Raw genomic sequence first — 20,659 nt, forward strand, 5'->3', positions numbered from 1 at the left:
GTAAGTGATGCTGCTGCAGTTGGTCAAGCTGACATAAGTGACTCTGATATAAGCACCACGTCTCAACTCCATATCAGCAAGGCCGATATGACAACAGCCCTGTACACCTTGCACTTTGTAGCCAACCTGATGTTCTGTGACCAAACCTGATCTTTCAGCTGACCAAAGGCAAAGCAGGCCTAGATCTTCGCTCATCTAGAGATGTTGAGGATGTTATTGTGCTGCCCGGGTAGTAAAGCTTGTTGGTGGCATTGAGACAATTATCATCAATGAGGACAGTTGGTTCTTCTTAGCTGATCCAGGAGCCAGTTGGTACAAAACTCCCGTTTTTTTCAAGCTGATTGCCAGTGCTGCTAAGAGCTATAGATTGACAAAGTGACTGGTGATCTGCTGTAGTTCTTCGAGATTGGGCAACCACTCATTACAGGAAGGATGTTTTATTTATGGAGAGGGTGCTGAGAAGATTTACCAGGATGTTGCCTGGATTGGAAAATGTCATATAAGGCAAGGTTAGCAGATCTGGGACTTTTTTCTTTGGATCAAAGAAGGATGAAAGGAGACTTGATAGAGTTCTACAAGAATCTGAGATGGAGGAGTCACGTGATGGAGTAGTGGCCGGTCGGGGAACTTCAGCCCTCTCCGGAAAAGTTTAAAAAAAAAACACAGAAAACACAAAGGCACAAACACAAAAATTACAATAAAGTGAAAGTAAAGGTGAGAAGAAAATGGCAGCAAAGAAAGAAAAGTCGAAAGCAACGGGAAGAAGAGAAGAAGAAAAGACATCGGAAGAAGAAGGTGAAGGCCTTACGTGTCCGAGGAGTCCCGCCGCGGAGAGAGAAGCCCGCTCCCTCAGGACAGTCGAAGTCCCGAGCTCGGGACTACAAAAATGGCTCGCGGAGCCAAGCAAAAGTGCGCAACCATGCATGCGTGAGGAGTCGCGCATGCGCGATGCGCATGACAAAAAAAACACTGACGGGAGGGGGGACCAGCTGAGGAGTCGATCTCCACAGCTGAGAATGACAGCTACAACACAACAACAAGAAGAGAACATAGAAAACAACGAGAACAAGAAAGAAGAGAGTAAAAAGAAATCAAGGAAACAACAGATGACCAACACAGAGGAAGAAGAAGAGGAAGAACATAGAGAAATGGAAGAAGAAGGGAAGGGCAAGACAATGGATATATATTTTTTAAAGAATATATGGAATCAGAAAAAGAATGGCAATCATAAGAATTTAGTGAAATAAAAAGAAGAATTAAAAGTACAGAAGAAAAAATGAATAGATTAGAGATGGTCATGTCAGATATAGGAAAAAGAGTGGACAAGGTGGAAGAACGAGAAACAGCTGTAGAAATGGAAGTAGAGGACTTAAAAAATAAATTAGAAGAATCTAATAAAAAAGTTAAAGAGACACAAGAGCTGTTAGCTCAGAAGATAGATAAAATGTAAAATTATAATAGAAATTATAATAGGGTGTAAAGGGTGGGGCCAGTACTGCGCGCACTGCACTCCACCTAAAAGCTCCTTTGCGCAGGCCCGAGGACAGGTCCACGTCCTCCCCCTCAACGTCCTCCCCCTCCACGTCCTCCCCCTCCACGTCCTCCCCCTCCACGTCCTCCCCCTCCACGTCCTCCCCCTCAAAAGATGCTCACAAACTCAAGCTAGCATGCTGGAACATCAGAACCATGCTAGACAAGACTGACAGCCACCGACCTGAACGTCGGTCTGCCCTCATTGCACATGAACTCCTCAGACTTGACATCGACATAGCCGCTCTCAGTGAAGTCCGCCTGGCAGATGTAGGCAGCCTCCAAGAACGCGGCGCGGGCTACACACTCTACTGGTCTGGCAAGCCTTCGGATGAACGACGCCTATCTGGTGTAGGCTTCATGGTCAAGAGCTTCATTGCCTCCAAACTCGAAAACCTTCCGACAGGCCTCTCGGACCGAATCATGTCCATGCGACTCCCACTTCAAAACAAGCGTCACATCACCCTCATCAGTGTCTATGCTCCAACCCTCCAGGCGGAACCAGCAGAAAAGAACAAGTTCTACACCGACCTGCGCAACCTCATCCAACGTACCCCTACAGCCGACAAGGTTGTCATCCTGGGCGACTTCAACGCTCGTGTCGGCAAAGACTCAGAAACCTGGCCAGGAATCCTGGGCAAGCATGGCGTCGGCAAGTGCAACGACAATGGGCGCCTCCTGTTGGAGCTCTGCGCAGAACAGCGGCTTGTCATTACAAACACCCTTTTTCAGCAGAGGGACAGCCTTAAGACCACCTGGATGCATCCCCGATCCAAACACTGGCACCTCCTGGACTACATCCTGGTGCGAGAAAGTGACAAACAAGATGTGCTCCACACCAGGGTCATGCCTAGTGCGGAATGCCACACTGACCACCGGCTGGTTCGCTGCAAGCTCAACCTTCACTTCAAGCCAAAGCCCAGGAACAATAAAGCCCCCAGAAAGAGGTTCAATGTTGGAAAACTGCAGTCAGACGAAGCGAGAGGAAACTTCCAGGCAAACCTCAAAGCAAAGCTCGACGTTGCAACCCGCCTCCCGGACCCGTCCCCTGAAACCCTCTGGGATCAGTTGAAGACTACCATACTGCAATCCACTGAAGAGGTACTGGGCTTCTCCTCCAGGAAAAACAAGGACTGGTTTGACGAAAACAGCCAGGAAATCCAGGAGCTGCTGGCAAAGAAGCGAGCTGCCCACCAGGCTCACCTTACAAAGCCGTCCTGTCCAGAGAAGAAACAAGCCTTCCGTCGCGCATGCAGCCATCTTCAGCGCAAACTCCGGGAGATCCAAAATGAGTGGTGGACGAGCCTCGCCAAACGAACACAGCTCAGCGCGGACATTGGCGACTTCAGGGGTTTCTACGAGGCTCTAAAGGCTGTGTACGGCCCCTCACCCCAAGTCCAAAGCCCGCTGCGCAGCTCAGACGGCAAAGTCCTCCTCAGCGACAAGATCTCCATCCTCAACCGATGGTCAGAACACTTCCAATCTCTTTTCAGTACCAACCGCTCAGTCCAAGATTCCGCCCTGCTCCAGCTCCCTCAACAGCCCCTAAGGCTAGAGCTGGATGAGGTTCCCACCCTGGATGAGACATATAAGGCAATCGATCAACTGAAAAGTGGCAAAGCAGCAGGTATGGATGGAATCCCCCCAGAAGTCTGGAAGGCTGGCGGCAAAACTCTGCATGCCAAACTGCATGAGTTTTTCAAGCTTTGTTGGGACCAAGGTAAACTGCCTCAGGATCTTCGTGATGCCACCATCATCACCCTGTACAAAAACAAAGGCAAGAAATCAGACTGCTCAAACTACAGGGGAATCACGTTGCTCTCCATTGCAGGCAAAATCTTCGCTAGGATTCTACTAAATAGAATAATACCTAGTGTCGCCGAGAATACTCTCCCAGAATCACAGTGCGGCTTTCGCGCAAACAGAGGAACCACTGACATGGTCTTTGCCCTCAGACAGCTCCAAGAAAAGTGTAGAGAACAAAACAAAGGACTCTACATCACCTTTGTTGACCTCACCAAAGCCTTCGACACCGTGAGCAGGAAAGGGCTTTGGCAAATACTAGAGCGCATCGGATGTCCCCCAAAGTTCCTCAACATGATTATCCAACTGCACGAAAACCAACAAGGTCGGGTCAGATACAGCAATGAGCTCTCTGAACCCTTCTCCATTAACAATGGCGTGAAGCAAGGCTTTGTTCTGGCACCAACCCTCTTTTCAATCTTCTTCAGCATGATGCTGAACCAAGCCATGAAAAACCCCAACAATGAAGACGCTGTTTACATCCGGTACCGCACGGATGGCAGTCTCTTCAATCTGAGGCGCCTGCAAGCTCACACCAAGACACAAGAGAAACTTGTCCGTGAACTACTCTTTGCAGATGATGCCGCTTTAGTTGCCCATTCAGAGCCAGCTCTTCAGCGCTTGACGTCCTGCTTTGCGGAAACTGCCAAAATGTTTGGCCTGGAAGTCAGCCTGAAGAAAACTGAGGTCCTCCATCAGCCAGCTCCCCACCATGACTACCAGCCCCCCCACATCTCCATCGGGCACACAAAACTCAAAACGGTCAACCAGTTTACCTATCTCGGCTGCACCATTTCATCAGATGCAAGGATCGACAATGAGATAGACAACAGACTCGCCAAGGCAAATAGCGCCTTTGGAAGACTACACAAAAGAGTCTGGAAAAACAACCAACTGAAAAACCTCACAAAGATAAGCGTATACAGAGCCGTTGTCATACCCACACTCCTGTTCGGCTCCGAATCATGGGTCCTCTACCGGCACCACCTACGGCTCCTAGAACGCTTCCACCAGCGTTGTCTCCGCTCCATCCTCAACATCCATTGGAGCGCTCACACCCCTAACGTCGATGTACTCGAGATGGCAGAGGTCGACAGCATCGAGTCCACGCTGCTGAAGATCCAGCTGCGCTGGATGGGTCACGTCTCCAGAATGGAGGACCATCGCCTTCCCAAGATCGTGTTATATGGCGAGCTCTCCACTGGCCACCGTGACAGAGGTGCACCAAAGAAAAGGTACAAGGACTGCCTAAAGAAATCTCTTGGTGCCTGCCACATTGACCACCGCCAGTGGGCTGATAACGCCTCAAACCGTGCATCTTGGCGCCTCACAGTTTGGCGGGCAGCAGCCTCCTTTGAAGAAGACCGCAGAGCCCACCTCACTGACAAAAGGCAAAGGAGGAAAAACCCAACACCCAACCCCAACCAACCAATTTTCCCTTGCAACCGCTGCAATCGTGTCTGCCTGTCCCGCATCGGACTGGTCAGCCACAAACAAGCCTGCAGCTGACGTGGACTTTTTACCCCCTCCATAAATCTTCGTCCGCGAAGCCAAGCCAAAGAAGATAATAGAAGAAATAATATAAAGATAGTGGGCCTGAAGGTAGATGAAGAAGGCAAGAATGTGAGAGAATTTATAAAAGATTGGATCCCCAGGGTCCTAGGAAGACCAGAATTACAGGAAGAAATGGAAATAGAAAGGGCACATAGAACGTTAGCCCCTAAACCACAGCCACAACAAAAACCAAGATCCATTTTAGTAAAATTCTTAAGATATACAACAAGAGAAAATATATTGGAGAAAGCAATGAAGAAAATAAGAGAAGACAAAAAGCCACTGGAATACAAAAGTCAAAAAATTTTTTTCTATCCAGACATAAGTTTTGAACTCCTGAAGTAGAGAAAGGAGTTTAATACAGCAAAAGCGATCCTATGGAAAAAAGGATATAAATTTATGCTAAACTACCCAGCGGTACTTAAAATAGTTATTCCAGGGCAGCAAAACAGACTATTCTCGGATCCGGAGGAAGCACGAAAATTTGCAGAACAACTACAAAACAGACAGAGAGATGAAGACATGTAACGAGAGCAAAAATGACCACGAACTATATGTATGTGTGTATATGGGTATATATATATATATATATATATATGTGTGTGTGTGTGTGTGTGTATATATGTGTGTACATGAGTGTATCTGTATTTAAAAGAAAATATATAGAGTATAGATAAGAATTAATAAGGGAAAGAAAGGGAAGAGAGGAAGTAAGGAGGGAATTAAGAGAGTGACCTTTGTTGTATATGAAAATTAAAATCTTTTCTGGGGGAGGCTGGGTGGGGAGGAGTTATGGTCACTGCGAAATCAGTTGACGCTTGCGAGTGAATTTGCAAATCCAAATGGAGAGGGGAGATGTGGTTGCCCGACAAGGGATAAAGGGCAACTCAGGAAGGGAAGGGGATAGTGGGGTTAAAGAAATTTTAGATAGGAGAATAAGGGAAATGTTTGATGTTTTAGAAATGTTGTCTTATAAAGTGTTCAAAACTAGAAAGCTGAAATGGATAAGAAGGAAAGGTGATGATGAGGAAACGGAAAGAAAAGGTAAACAAAGTATGAAATGGTTATGTTGAACTATATGACTTTAAATATTAACGGAATACATAACCAAATCAAAAGGAAGAAACTGCTAAATTTACTGAAAAATGAAAAAATTGATATAGCATTCGTGCAAGAAACACATTTAACTGAAATGGAGCACAAGAAATTAAAGAGAGATTGAATAGGACATGTAACAGCAGCGTCATATAATTCAAAAGCTAGAAGAGTAGCTATATTAATCAGTAAAAATGTACCAATTAAAATAAAAGAGGAAATAATAGATCCAGCAGGGACATATGTAATGATAAAATGTCAGATATATTCGGAGTTTTGGAATTTACTCAATGTATATTCACCTAACGAAGAAGATCAAAATTTATGCAAGATCTTTTTTTGAAGATAGCAGACACGCAAGGGAACATACTAATAGGAGGGGATTTCAACCTTAATTTGGATTCAAACATGGATAAAACTGGGGAAAAAATTAACAGAAAGAACAAAGTAACCAAATTTATAATTAAATCGATGCAAGAAATGCAACTTTTGGAGATATGGAGGAAACAACACCCAAAGGAAAAGGAATATTCTTATTATTCGGGTAGACATAAAACATACTCAAGAATAGACCTATTCCTGTTATCAGCTCGTATGCAAGACAGAGTAAGAAAAACAGAATATAAAGCTAGAATATTATTGGACCACTCACCCCTGATATTGACAATAGAGTTAGAGGACATCCCTCCAAGAATGTATAGATGGAGATTAAACTCCATGCTACTTAAAAGGCAGGATTTTAGAGAATTAATTGAAACACAAATTAAAATGTACTTTGAAATGAATACGGAATCAGTGAAAGATAAGTTTATACTATGGGACGCAATGAAAGCATTCATCAGAGGGCAAATAATAAGTTATGTAACCAAGATGAAGAAGGACTACAATCAGGAAACAGAGCAGTTGGAAAGGGAAAAAGCAAATATAGAAAAAGAATTAGCAATGAAGGAAGACACAACTAAAAGAAGAGAATTGGCAGATAAAAAAATAAAATATGAAACACTACAAACATATAAGGTGGAGAAGAACATAATGAAGACAAAACAGAAATATTATGAACTAGGAGAAAAAACGCACAAAATTCTAGCATGGCAGCTTAAGACAGAACAAACTAAGAGAATGGTATTGGCATCAAGGAAAAAAGACAAACAAATCACATATAATCCAACGGAGATTAATGAAAACTTCAGAGAATTCTATGAACAATTATACCAAACTGAAAACGAAGGGAAAGAAGACAAAATAGATGAATTTTTAACTAAAGTTGAACTACCGAAATTACAAATAGAGGAACAAAATAAATTAACAGAACCATTTGAAATAGTAGAAATACAAGAGATAATAAAAAAAACTACCGAATAATAAAACACCAGGAGAGGATAGATTCCCAATAGAATTCTATAAAACATTTAAAGATTTATTAATTCCTGCCCTCCTGGAAGTCATCAACCAGATTGATAAAACACAAAGCTTACCAGATTCATGTAAAACAGCAATAATTACAGTAATACCAAAGACAGGGAAAGATCTACTCGCACCAGCGTCATATAGACCAATAACTTTACTTAACACAGATTATAAGATAATAGCTAAACTATTAGCAAACAGATTAGCCGACTATGTACCAAAAATAGTAAATCTAGACCAAACTGGATTTATTAAAAAAAGACGAACAACAGACAATATTTGTAAATTTATTAACTTAATTCATGCAGTAGAAGGAAATAAAGCTCGAACAGTAACGGTTGCTTTAGACGCAAAGAAAGCCTTTGACAGAGTAGAGTGGAATTATTTATTCAAAGTACTACAAAAATTCAGTTTACCAGAGAAGTATATTAATTGGATTAAAGCATTATATAAGGGGCCATTGGCGAAAGTGACAGTAAATGGATATATATCAAAACAATTTAACTTTAGCAGATCAACAAGGCAGGGATGCCCACTATCACCCTTATTGTTCGCGTTAGCCATAGAACCACTAGCAGAATTGATAAGAACAGAAAATAAAATAAAAGGGATAAAAATAAAAGACAAAGAATATAAAATCAGTTTATTTGCAGATGACGTTATAGTATACTTAATAGAACCAGAATTATCAATAAATATCATAAGAAATTGACGGAATATGGAGAAGTGTCGGGATACAAGATTAATGCAAATAAAAGTGAAGCAATGCCAATGAATAATGCGGATTTCTCAAAATTTAAGAAAGAATCACCATTCAGATGGCAAATGCAAGCAATACGATACCTAGGTATACAAATAAATAAAAACCTTGGCCATCTATATAAACTCAATTGTTATCCACTAATGAAAAAATTACAGGACGACTTAGAGCATTGGAAAGACTTACCACTAACACTAATAGGAAGGATAAACTGTAATAAAATGAACATTTTCCCAAGGATACAATACCTATTTCAGGCATTGCCAATACACTTGACGGAGAAATTCTTCAAAGAGTTAAAGAAAATAATAAGAAATTTTTTATGGAAAGGGGGGAAACCGAGGATAGCACTAGATAAATTAACAGAGTGGTATAAACATGGAGGCTTACAACTGCCAAACTTTAAAAATTATTATAGAGCCGCACAATTATGATACTTATCAGATTTTTACCAAACAAGGGAAAAACCAGATTGGACCAGATTAGAACTAGATAAAATAGGGGAGAAGATACCTGAACATATATTATATAAATGGGATGAAAAATTGGTACAACGTAGGAATTCTCCAGTATTACATCATCTGCTCAATATTTGGAAGAAGATTCATGTAGAAAGGAATAAAGCAAATTACCAACTACCAAAACTAATACTAACTCAAAATCAGCTAATCCCTTTTACAATAGATAACCTTTCCTTTAGAGAATGGGAGGAAAAAAGGGATCAAAAGAATAGAAAATTGCTTTTCGGGAAATAAATTATTATCCTTTGTACAAATGAAGGATAAATATAATATAACTCACGATACAGTGTTGGCATACTACCAACTGAAATCCTACTTGAAGGACAAATTGGGAAGCAGTCTGAGGTTACCGGAGGGAAGTAATTTTATATATGTGATTACAGACACAATGATGATCAAAAAATTAATAACAAACATGTATATTAAACTACAAGAAAAGGAGAATGAGGAAACAAATGATAAAACTAAACAAAAATGGGAACAAGATCTAAACATAAAGATAAAGAAGGAAACCTGGGAGAAGTTATGTTCAGGAACTATGAGAAATACAATAAATACGAGGTTACGTATGATACAATATAGCTGGATACACAGGCTATATATTACACCTCACCCTGTCCAGGCACAGGGTGAGCTGCGGCGGCCTCGGCCCCGGTCCGGGCAGTATGGACCGACCTAGGAGGGGAGGCAGGCCCCTCCAGCCCGGGTAAGAAACCTGCATAGGAGAAGGCCACTCCGATATAAAACCTACGACCCAAGGACCTCGCTGCCACGTCCCAGCTTGCTTGGCCACGGCACACGAACCATGGGTGTAAAGGGTGGGGCCAGTACTGCACGCACTGCACTCCACCTAAAAGCTCCTTTGCGCAGGCCCGAGGACAGGTCCACGTCCTCCCCCTCCACGTCCTCCCCCTCCACGTCCTCCCCCTCCACGTCCTCCCCTCCACGTCCTCCCCCTCCACGTCCTCCCCCTCCACATCCTTCCCCTCCACGTCCTCTCCCTCCACGCCTTCCCCCTCAAAAGATGCTCACAAACTCAAGCTCGCATGCTGGAACATCAGAACCATGCTAGACAAGGCTGACAGCCACCGACCTGAATGTCGGTCTGCCCTCATTGCACATGAACTCCTCAGACTTGACATCGACATAGCCGCTCTCAGTGAAGTCCGCCTGGCAGATGTAGGCAGCCTCCAAGAACGCGGCGCGGGCTACACACTCTACTGGTCTGGCAAGCCTTCGGATGAACGACGCCTATCTGGTGTAGGCTTCATGGTCAAGAGCTTCATTGCCTCCAAACTCGAAAACCTTCCGACAGGCCTCTCGGACCGAATCATGTCCATGCGACTCCCCCTTCAGAACAAGCGTCACATCACCCTCATCAGTGTCTATGCTCCAACCCTCCAGGCGGAACCAGCAGAAAAGGACAAGTTCTACACTGACCTGCGCAACCTCATCCAACGCACCCCTACAGCCGACAAGGTTGTCATCCTGGGCGACTTCAATGCTCGTGTCGGCAAAGACTCAGAAACCTGGCCAGGAATCCTGGGCAAGCATGGCGTCGGCAAGTGCAACGACAATGGGCGCCTCCTGTTGGAGCTCTGCGCAGAACAGCGGCTTGTCATTACAAACACCCTTTTTCAGCAGAGGGACAGCCTTAAGACCACCTGGATGCATCCCCGATCCAAACACTGGCACCTCCTGGACTACATCCTGGTGCGAGAAAGTGACAAACGAGATGTGCTGCACACCAGGGTCATGCCTAGCGCGGAATGCCACACTGACCACCGGCTGGTTCGCTGCAAGCTCAACCTTCACTTCAAACCAAAGCCCAGGAACAATAAAGCCCCCAGAAAGAGGTTCAATGTTGGAAACCTGCAGTCAGACGAAGCGAGAGGAAACTTCCAGGCAAACCTCAAAGCAAAGCTCGACGATGCAACCCACCTCACGGACCCGTCCCCTGAAACCCTCTGGGATCAGTTGAAGACTACCATACTGCAATCCACTGAAGAGGTACTGGGCTTCTCCTCCAGGAAAAACAAGGACTGGTTTGACGAAAACAGCCAGGAAATCCAGGAGCTGCTGGCAAAGAAGCGAGCTGCCCACCAGGCTCACCTTACAAAGCCGTCCTGTCCAGAGAAGAAACAAGCCTTCCGTCGCGCATGCAGCCATCTTCAGCGCAAACTCCGGGAGATCCAAAATGAGTGGTGGACTAGCCTCGCCAAACGAACCCAGCTCAGCGCGGACATTGGCGACTTCAGGGGTTTCTACGAGGCTCTAAAGGCTGTGTACGGCCCCTCACCCCAAGTCCAAAGCCCGCTGCGCAGCTCAGACGGCAAAGTCCTCCTCAGCGACAAGATCTCCATCCTCAACCGATGGTCAGAACACTTCCAATCTCTTTTCAGTGCCAACCGCTCAGTCCAAGATTCCGCCCTGCTCCAGCTCCCTCAACAGCCCCTAAGGCTAGAGCTGGATGAGGTTCCCACCCTGGATGAGACATATAAGGCAATCGAACAACTGAAAAGTGGCAAAGCAGCAGGTATGGATGGAATCCCCCCAGAAGTCTGGAAGGCTGGCGGCAAAACTCTGCATGCCAAACTGCATGAGTTTTTCAAGCTTTGTTGGGACCAAGGTAAACTGCCTCAGGATCTTCGTGATGCCACCATCATCACCCTGTACAAAAACAAAGGCGAGAAATCAGACTGCTCAAACTACAGGGGAATCACGTTGCTCTCCATTGCAGGCAAAATCTTCGCTAGGATTCTACTAAATAGAATAATACCTAGTGTCGCCGAGAATATTCTCCCAGAATCACAGTGCGGCTTTCGCGCAAACAGAGGAACTACTGACATGGTCTTTGCCCTCAGACAGCTCCAAGAAAAATGCAGAGAACAAAACAAAGGACTCTACATCACCTTTGTTGACCTCACCAAAGCCTTCGACACCGTGAGCAGGAAAGGGCTTTGGCAAATACTAGAGCGCATCGGATGTCCCCCAAAGTTCCTCAACATGATTATCCAACTGCACGAAAACCAACAAGGTCGGGTCAGATACAGCAATGAGCTCTCTGAACCCTTCTCCATTAACAATGGCGTGAAGCAAGGCTGTGTTCTGGCACCAACCCTCTTTTCAATCTTCTTCAGCATGATGCTGAACCAAGCCATGAAAGACCCCAACAATGAAGACGCTGTTTACATCCGGTACCGCACGGATGGCAGTCTCTTCAATCTGAGGCGCCTGCAAGCTCACACCAAGACACAAGAGAAACTTGTCCGTGAACTACTCTTTGCAGACGATGCCGCTTTAGTTGCCCATTCAGAGCCAGCTCTTCAGCGCTTGACGTCCTGCTTTGCGGAAACTGCCAAAATGTTTGGCCTGGAAGTCAGCCTGAAGAAAACTGAGGTCCTCCATCAGCCAGCTCCCCACCATGATCACCAGCCCCCCCACATCTCCATCGGGCATACAAAACTCAAAACGGTCAACCAGTTTACCTATCTCGGCTGCACCATTTCATCAGATGCAAGGATCGACAATGAGATAGACAACAGACTCGCCAAGGCAAATAGCGCCTTTGGAAGACTACACAAAAGAGTCTGGAAAAACAACCAACTGAAAAACTTCACAAAGATAAGCGTATACAGAGCCGTTGTCATACCCACACTCCTGTTCGGCTCCGAATCATTCGTCCTCTACCGGCACCACCTACGGCTCCTAGAACGCTTCCACCAGCGTTGTCTCCGCTCCATCCTCAACATCCATTGGAGCGCTTACATCCCTAACGTCGAAGTACTCGAGATGGCAGAGGTCGACAGCATCGAGTCCACGCTGCTGAAGATCCAGCTGCGCAGGATGGGTCACGTCTCCAGAATGGAGGACCATCGCCTTCCCAAGATCGTGTTATATGGCGAGCTCTCCACTGGCCACCGTGACAGAGGTGCACCAAAGAAAAGGTACAAGGACTGCCTAAAGAAATCTCTTGGTGCCTGCCACATTGACCACCGCCAGTGGGCTGATATCGCCTCAAACCGTGCATCTTGGCGCCTCACAGTTTGGCGGGCAGCAACCTCCTTTGAAGAAGACCGCAGAGCCTACCTCACTGACAAAAGGCAAAGGAGGAAAAACCCAACACCCAACCCCAACCAACCAATTTTCCCCTGCAACCGCTGCAATCGTGTCTGCCTGTCCCGCATCGGACTTGTCAGCCACAAACGAGCCTGCAGCTGACGTGGACTTTTTACCCCCTCCATAAATCTTCGTCCGCGAAGCCAAGCCAAAGAAGAAAAGAAGATATTACACCTCAAAAGTTAAATAAATGGGACCCAACAGTATCTGACAGATGTTTTCGCTGTAAAAAGGAAATGGGAACAACAATTCATGCAATATGGACATGTGAGAAAGTGAAAAAATTTTGGGAAGATCTAAACCAGATATTAAATAAAATCACAAAAAGCAGTATACCAAAAAACCCAGAGATCTTCCTCCTAAGTAACATAAAAAACAAAGAATTTGGACTTGATTTGGATGGTGCACAAAAAAAGATTTGTTAGGATAGCCCTAGCTGTAGCAAAAAAATGTATTATGTCAGCCTGGAAATTAGAAGATAACTTGAGAATAGAACAATGGTATATAGAAATGAATAAATGTATTCCATTAGAAAAAATAACATATAATTTAAGAAATAATATTACAATATTTGAACAAATATGGGAGCCATACATGAAACACAATAGAGAAAACCTACCGGGGACATCTACCACCTAAAATGACAGAAGGAGAAGGGAATGAAAAGAATTGACTCAGTGGAATTTCTTGTTTATTTTTATTGAGTGACAACATTGTTTGACGGGTTTAATGTATCTTAGATTCTGAACTTTAAATGAATGGGAGGGTAGGTAGGGAGGGTGGGATGAGAATGGGGGGAGAAAACGACACTGTATATATTTGAAAAGGAAAATGTATGTATCTTGATCAATGTGGTTTATAGTGTAAAAAGTAAAAAATTTTAAAAAATTTAAAAAAAAGAATCTGAGATACATAGATGAAATGGACAACCTGCGGTTTTTTTCCCAGGGCAGGAATAGGGGACAACTCCACAAAATGAAAGGAGAAAAGTTTAGGGACGGCATCATGGGTGCATTTATTTTTAATTTTTACACCATGTTGTGGGTGCCCGGAAATCCTTGCTAGACAGGGGTGGTGGTGGAGGCTGAAACGTTAGGGGCATTTAAGAGACTCTTAGACAGAAATATAAATGAAAGAAAAATAGTGAGTTACAAGGTATTAAAGCTTCAGTTTGTAGGAATATATAGGTGAGGAACTTGTTGTAGACTTCCACAGTGCTGATCAACACCGCAATGATCAGGATTGTCTTCCGTGACGGCATTCTCCTGTTAGGGGTGGGATGGTGGGGAAAATGCAAGACTCGCTCACATTCGATTAGTTGACTTGTATGAACACATGAGATGGTACATTCATTCAGTATCGCGACCCTTCGCATGTCCCCAGGCCCATGCGGTATCATCTCCCCTATTTTAGGTGGACATTGTGGCTACTGCACCTACACATTTTCTCATTTCTTGGAGTGCTGAACCTCAACCTCTGACTTCCCAAAGTCAGAGGGCGCCAGTTGTCATGAGAGTGGGAAACCCCCCCCCCCCCAACTTCCCCGGCCAATTGCAATCAAATTCATATGGTCAACTGCTTTCTGCAACACACTGAGCCACCCCTATAGTGCATTGGTGAGGGCTGTGTGCATATTTCCCTTTTAGCAGGCCATTAATTGTCTCATTCAGACTGGATGCCTGTGGGTGATAGGGAATATGCAGTAGCCACAAGATGCCAGTCTCTGCCACCCAGTTCTGTATTTTGGCCCGAGTGAAGTTTGAGTCCTGGTCAGATTGTACCTTCCACAGTACTGATGCTGTAATCCTTTAATGGTGCTATCCTGGTTGGCCCACTGATGTGGCAGCACCACCAGGACACACGAATAGGTATAGACCATTGTGAGGGGAGGAGCAGCCGCAGTGTGATGGTCTCTGCAGCTAAGTAGCACGCAAGCAACTGCCGCTCAAACAGGGCATAGTGAGAGGAAGCTTCAGGGAGGAACTTTGTCCAGAATCTGTGTGGGACTCTGTGATCTTGCATCATCTGCCAGAGGTTCCACTCGGCAATTGCTTTCGTGGTAGAGACCTGCAATTCAAAGGACACCCCAGTCTGGCATGGGGCCAGCGGCAGTGCTTGTTTACCAGCTTGTTTTACCATTTCAAAGGCTGTTTTTTGCTTGGGTCCCCATTGGAATGTTGTTTTCTCTCTCGAAACACCGTAGGGTGGAAAAGCAGCATAGTTAGATGGGGAATGTGCTGGAGTCAGAAACAAAAAAAAGCCCACATACTGCTGGGTTTCGACCTTATTTGTGGCCACTGAAGCATTGACGATCTTATTTTTTGCAGCCGCAGGAATTTCTCTCTGGTTGGAATCTCACTAGATGCCTCGGAAGAGGATTATTTAACTGGGGCGCTGCATTTTTTCAATGTTAACGGCCTTTGCTCGTGCATACAAGGAAGAAATTAGTATGTCAAGGGCATTCTAAGGTAAACACAAATTGACCCTAGGAATTGGAAATGAAGGAAGTTGGAAAAAAAGCACTGGTCAAATTGATAAAGGCATAGCAATGCTTGATCTCCCGTCTCCCATTGTCCTCCACCAGGATGACCACATCAGCGACTGACAGTGAGGGGAGTGGCAACCTTGTTTACCTGCCTGTAATCAATGGTCATGTGCCACGTGCAATTCTTCTTGCGTACGGGCCAGATCGGGCTGTTGAATAGGGAGGCAGCAAGTCGGATGACTCTCTCCTGCAATAATCCATCAATTGTTTGTGATTTTTTGGTGCCCCCAGACACCCAGTATTGTCTGGTGCTGACTACCTTGGAGAGGGGGTGGGAGATGATTATGCACTCCCATTTGGCTGCTCCAACTACTATGGTCATGCAGGCAACCCCAAAAGTGAATCTCCTCCTGTTGGTACACAAGGACTGCCCCTTGAGCACATTCATTCCAAGATACACTCAACGGCCTGACAGGTCGGTGTGGTTCAATGCCTATGGATAGGCAGAGGGTGAGGTCTTTGGTGGGAACAGTGGACCCTCCTACCCTCTACAGAGACCTACTGTCCTCTCCAAACTGCAGGATTATTGGGGATAATACTGTGTTCAGCCCCAACATCTACTCAGGCCATCCAACAATAGTGTGTTCCTGTTGGCCCAATGTACGGCCGGGAAACATGGCCTTGGGTTGCCTGGACAGGACAGAATCGCTGAGTAAATCTTCAGGGCCTCTATTCTGTGGGGGGGGTGGGGGTGGAGGTTGGCCACCCTGCAGGCGATGTTTCCTCTTGCTAGATATGGGCAATTTCCTTGCACAGCAGGGTTGTTAGCTTTCCCCGAAGGGAGTCGGGGCCACTGTGGGTGGAGTAGGAGCTAAGGGGGGATTGCGCTGAGCCATGGGTGGGGACTTCTAAACTCCTCCCTTCAATGCTCCTTCCAGAGAGCATACATAGCAGAGATGTGAATCCCATTAATGCGAGCGCGTTCCACACTGGCACACACCAATACCTTGTAAAATTCTTTGCGAGTAAACTGGGGGTGTCACTTTACCAACCCTTGCCTCGGTCTTGCGGAATTTACCGGGTGCCTCCCACTCCATGTATTCAAGCCTTTCTAGAAGTCTGATGACTTTCCAGACAGTCTTTCCAGTTGCCGGTCCCATGAGGGCCAGGACCACTGCTTTTAGATCAGGGTATGCTGTGGTAACTGTGGTAAGAGTACTCTGCTGAGGCATCATGTCACCCTTGTGTTCTCGGGGAAATGGCGATCACGGACTCCCCCAATGATCCCGGTAATTAATGTCCATTCTTTGATGACCATTATCCCTTCACTAATAGTGTTCTACTGTGGCCATTGTTTAGATTCCATTCTAGGAGAGTGGCGTATTGGGCTCGCCATATGGCCCACCCTATCCCATATGGAGGTGCCACCACTGACCCCTTCAGACAGTGCCTGCAGGTTATTATTGGTGATTGGATAGGCCAGTGGATCTCAACCTTTTTCTTTCCACTCACGTACCACTTAAAGTATTTCCTATGTCATAGGTGATATGTGAATAGGAAGGGATTGCTTATGGTGGTACATGAGTGGAAAGACAAGGATTGAGAACCACTGAGATAAGCTATCCAGGGTGCTCGCTTCCTGGTAAGAGAGACCACATTGGGAGCATCCTCATCCCAGAGTCAGAGCAGCCACACAGCCAGGTGTTTGCCCGGCCACTAGTGATATTAATCCTCTAGCCCAGTTATCTCTTTAGCTGAATTGTCATGTCTCCTTGGTCTCACAGCAGCCACAGATATGTCCCCATGAGGTCCCCGGAATCTCTGATGCTTCCCCATTCTGTAGCATTGGCGGAGTGCCATTGTGGTAGGTTTGGGACTGTGTGGTCACCAGCTTTGCCTGCAGGTGTATATGTGCCAGTCTCCTCTCTCTCACCACAGTCCATCTATATGTCCCCATCCCTGACCACGTGTCAAACCCGTCCCCTCACTGGCCCAGATCTTAACTGGATCAAGCTGTCAGTTGGACTGGCAAACTGTGTGCATCTGTTGCATTTTAATCACTTTCATCTCAAGATCTGTGGCTCAGGCTTGGGAAGCCCACGTTGACTCCTGCAGTGCAGAACAGCATTACTAGAGTGTCTCTGTCTCTTTTTTGGGGGGGCGCTCTCTTGATCTTTCTATGGTCTCACATTGGTGTCTCAGGAGAGAAGCTAGCCAAAGGTCACCCATCTGTCTCCCCGTAGTCTTTGGGAACCCTGACTTCTTGAGGAGGGATACTACATGGTGTCCCATTTTCTCACCATATGGCTCCAGGTGTTTGGATCGGTCTACTGATTTGCCATGATCCACCAGCATGTTAGCCAAGCTCCCAAGCCCTGCACCATAGTTGGTCCACCTGGGGATCCTCTCACTGCCTTCACTGGCTTTCCTTCCCCAATTCCAAAATATCTCCTCTGTATCCGTGTTCAGTCATGACTCCAAGAACCCTGCTTAAGGCATCAAATATTATGAGAAAAACAACTTTGACAAGTCCCTTTATTGATCTTTATTGAGACACATAGGTAAATTGCAACATGGATAAAACACACACGCCCACTCAAATACAATCGCAGTGGATAGAACAACTATCTGATACTTGCAACCACTCATGGAGAAATAGATTTGCAATCAAGGAATAAAATACAATACCCGTCATCCTTTGACATAGTCCAGGCATGGCTCTGAACTAAACTAGTCTAGGATCAGTAATTTCTATGTATCCAATATAACAGATCCCAAACCTTTGCCCGCACACACCTTACCAATGACTCTCCAGCATCCCCCCATGGTTCGCAACATGGAGTAGAACTGGGGTTCGTCCCGAGGCAGATGGACCACATGTGTTGGGCATTATAGTGCAATCAACTGGAGAGTCTGGTCCAGGTGTGGGTTAGGTGATTGCAGGGGCCATTGGACAGGAGTGTACTAATCTGTGGGCAGGCCCTGACCTTGATTGGCAGGTGGGATGACTTCTGACTAGTCTCACATAGCATGCATGATCCTCCATATTACACAACCCTCTTGAATCCATGCTACATCTGCCTGATGAAAACATTTCTATTCAGGTGATGTGCTATTTCTTCTTTAATGACAACTTCAAGCATTTTCCTGAACACCGACATTAAGCAAACGGAACTATAGTTGCCTTTCTTGTACATTTTTGTAATATTAGAATAACATTTGGTGCTTTCCCATCTGCCATGTCCTGTCCAGAGAATTTTTGTAAATTAGCACTATTATTTCTGCTATAACTTCTGTCATTTCTTTTATTACCCTTGGATGCATTCCATCAGCACCAAGGGACTTATCTACCATCAGGCCTTAGTTTGTTCGGCAATAAAGTCTTTAGTGATATCAACTGCATTGAAGTCCTCATCTCCCATGACATTCATAACATCACTCTTTGACAAATTAGACGTGTCCTCCACTTTAAGACTGTCCTGAAGTAACCATTTTGGCATTTCCCATTATTTATTGCCCCTTCTTGTCTTCCAAGGGACTTACATTCATTTTAGCCACATTTTTTCCACTTTATATAATTATAAAAACTTTTAGCATCTGGTTGTCTATTTTGGCTAGTTTATTTTCATAATATATCGTCCTCCTCTTTATTGCTTTCTCCTTGTGACTGCATGGGTTTTCTCTAGGTGCTGCTGTTTCTTCCCATATCCCAAATTGTCTGGGTTAGCGGATGAGAGGAGCAAATGTGTCAGGAAATCTCAGCCAGCTGTAGGATAACAGGGACAGAACAGTTGCTGATTTCAACTTCCCTCATTGATTGTGATTCTCATAGTCTAAAGGATTTTTTTTTTCAAACAATATGTCAATAGAGACAAAATGGCATTGGACCTCCTCTTGAGAAACATGGCAGGACAAGTTACTGAGGTGTCTGTAGAGGAGTACTCTCGGTCCAGTGATCATCACTCTTAGTTTTAAAATATTCATGGGAAAAGACAGAACTGTTCCACATGTGAAAGTTCTCACTTTTATTAAGGCTAATTTTGATGTCCTGAGGAGACAGGAGCTTGCAAAGATTGATTGGGATAGGCTACTTTCAACCAAAAGGGGAACTTTGCACATGGTGGGAGATTTAAGAGACTGGGAAAGTTCAGAGAAAGCATATTCCTATGAGAATGGAGAGTAAGAATGAGGTACGCTGGATGACCAGAAATATTTAGGCTCTGTTAAAGTAAAAGGAGATGCGTATCTGTTAGGGAAGGTTGAAATCAAACAAGTCTATTTTGCAGAAGAAGATAGCGGAACTCACAAGAGGGAAATATGGAGGGGGTATAATGTGCCTTTGGCATTAAGGGTCATGGAGAATCCCAACTTTAAGAGAGCAAGCATGTCTTTTTCATCTTAACATCTATCTAATTCTCATTTGATTATTGCATTTACGATAGGTAATCATCATCTGCTAATAGGAGCATCATGGCCCAAGATCCAAGAACTGCAGTGAATGCAGGCAAGTTCACATTTTAATTAAATTATTTATTATCTCATGGACAGGGTTATAGTGAAACCTTAGCTTTGCATGCCGTACAGCGGCTCACAGAAAAGTACCATGCTGTGATGCCATTTCCGATGAACAAAAAATGTTCAGAGAACACGACAATAAAATTAATCATGTCAATGGTACAAAATAACTTAAATGTTTCAGTTAAGTCAAATTTGAAATTTAAATGAAAAATAACAGCAGCTTCCTGATGTAAATGTGGCATGGCCATCAGTCCAGTCATGGTCCAGTACTGTCCTGACTCCCTCTCTCCTTGTCTTTTGGCCTTTTTCTCAGCCGCCTATACCACCATACTCACTTCTCTCCTTGTCAGCAACTAATGCTGCTTACCCCTCAGTACAATCAGAGTGTTCCAATGGATGGTTGAGGATGAGTATCTGGATATGGATTTTGGTGAGCACTGTAGAGTCATGGAGAGAATCCAAGGAAAGCATCTGGTCTGGATGGAGTACTCAGCCAAGTATTAAAAATCTGTGCTGACCAACTTGCCAATGTATTCACAGATATCTTCAACATCTCACTCTGGCAAGGCATGATACTCGCCTGTTTCAATGTGCAAAAGGAGAGTGTGATAACCTGCCTAAATGACTATCGACCAATGGGTCTCACATCAACAGTGATAAAGTGTTTTGAAAACCTGGTGTTGAAGCATATCAGCTCTTGTCTGAGTGACAACATGGATCCGATCCAATTCACCTATCGTAGCAACAGGTCTATGATGGATGCCATTTCATTGGCTTTATATAAAGACCTGGAACACCTGGACAGCAAAGGAGCATACATCAGGATTCTCTTTATCGACTAATTTGAATTTAACACCATCATCCCCT

General features: G+C 44.8%; 1 protein-coding gene across 5 annotated transcripts in view; it reads left to right on the forward strand.

Moving 5' to 3' along the window:
* LOC138764916 (NACHT, LRR and PYD domains-containing protein 3-like) overlaps positions 1 to 20,659 on the forward strand; it is a 56,580-nt gene that overhangs the window by 3,967 nt on the left and 31,954 nt on the right. For 4 of the 5 annotated variants that reach the window (XM_069941362.1, XM_069941355.1, XM_069941359.1 and 1 more), the window contains exon 2: positions 19,717 to 19,778. In XM_069941362.1, coding sequence (XP_069797463.1) covers positions 19,745 to 19,778 — 34 coding nt within the window. In that variant the 5' untranslated portion in view covers positions 19,717 to 19,744. Of the gene's footprint in view, positions 1 to 15,116; positions 15,258 to 19,716; positions 19,779 to 20,659 lie in introns of all 5 variants that reach the window. The other variant, XM_069941356.1, reaches the window with a different exon arrangement.

Source organism: Narcine bancroftii, chromosome 5 (assembly GCF_036971445.1).
Source record: "Narcine bancroftii isolate sNarBan1 chromosome 5, sNarBan1.hap1, whole genome shotgun sequence".
NCBI lineage: Eukaryota > Metazoa > Chordata > Chondrichthyes > Torpediniformes > Narcinidae > Narcine > Narcine bancroftii.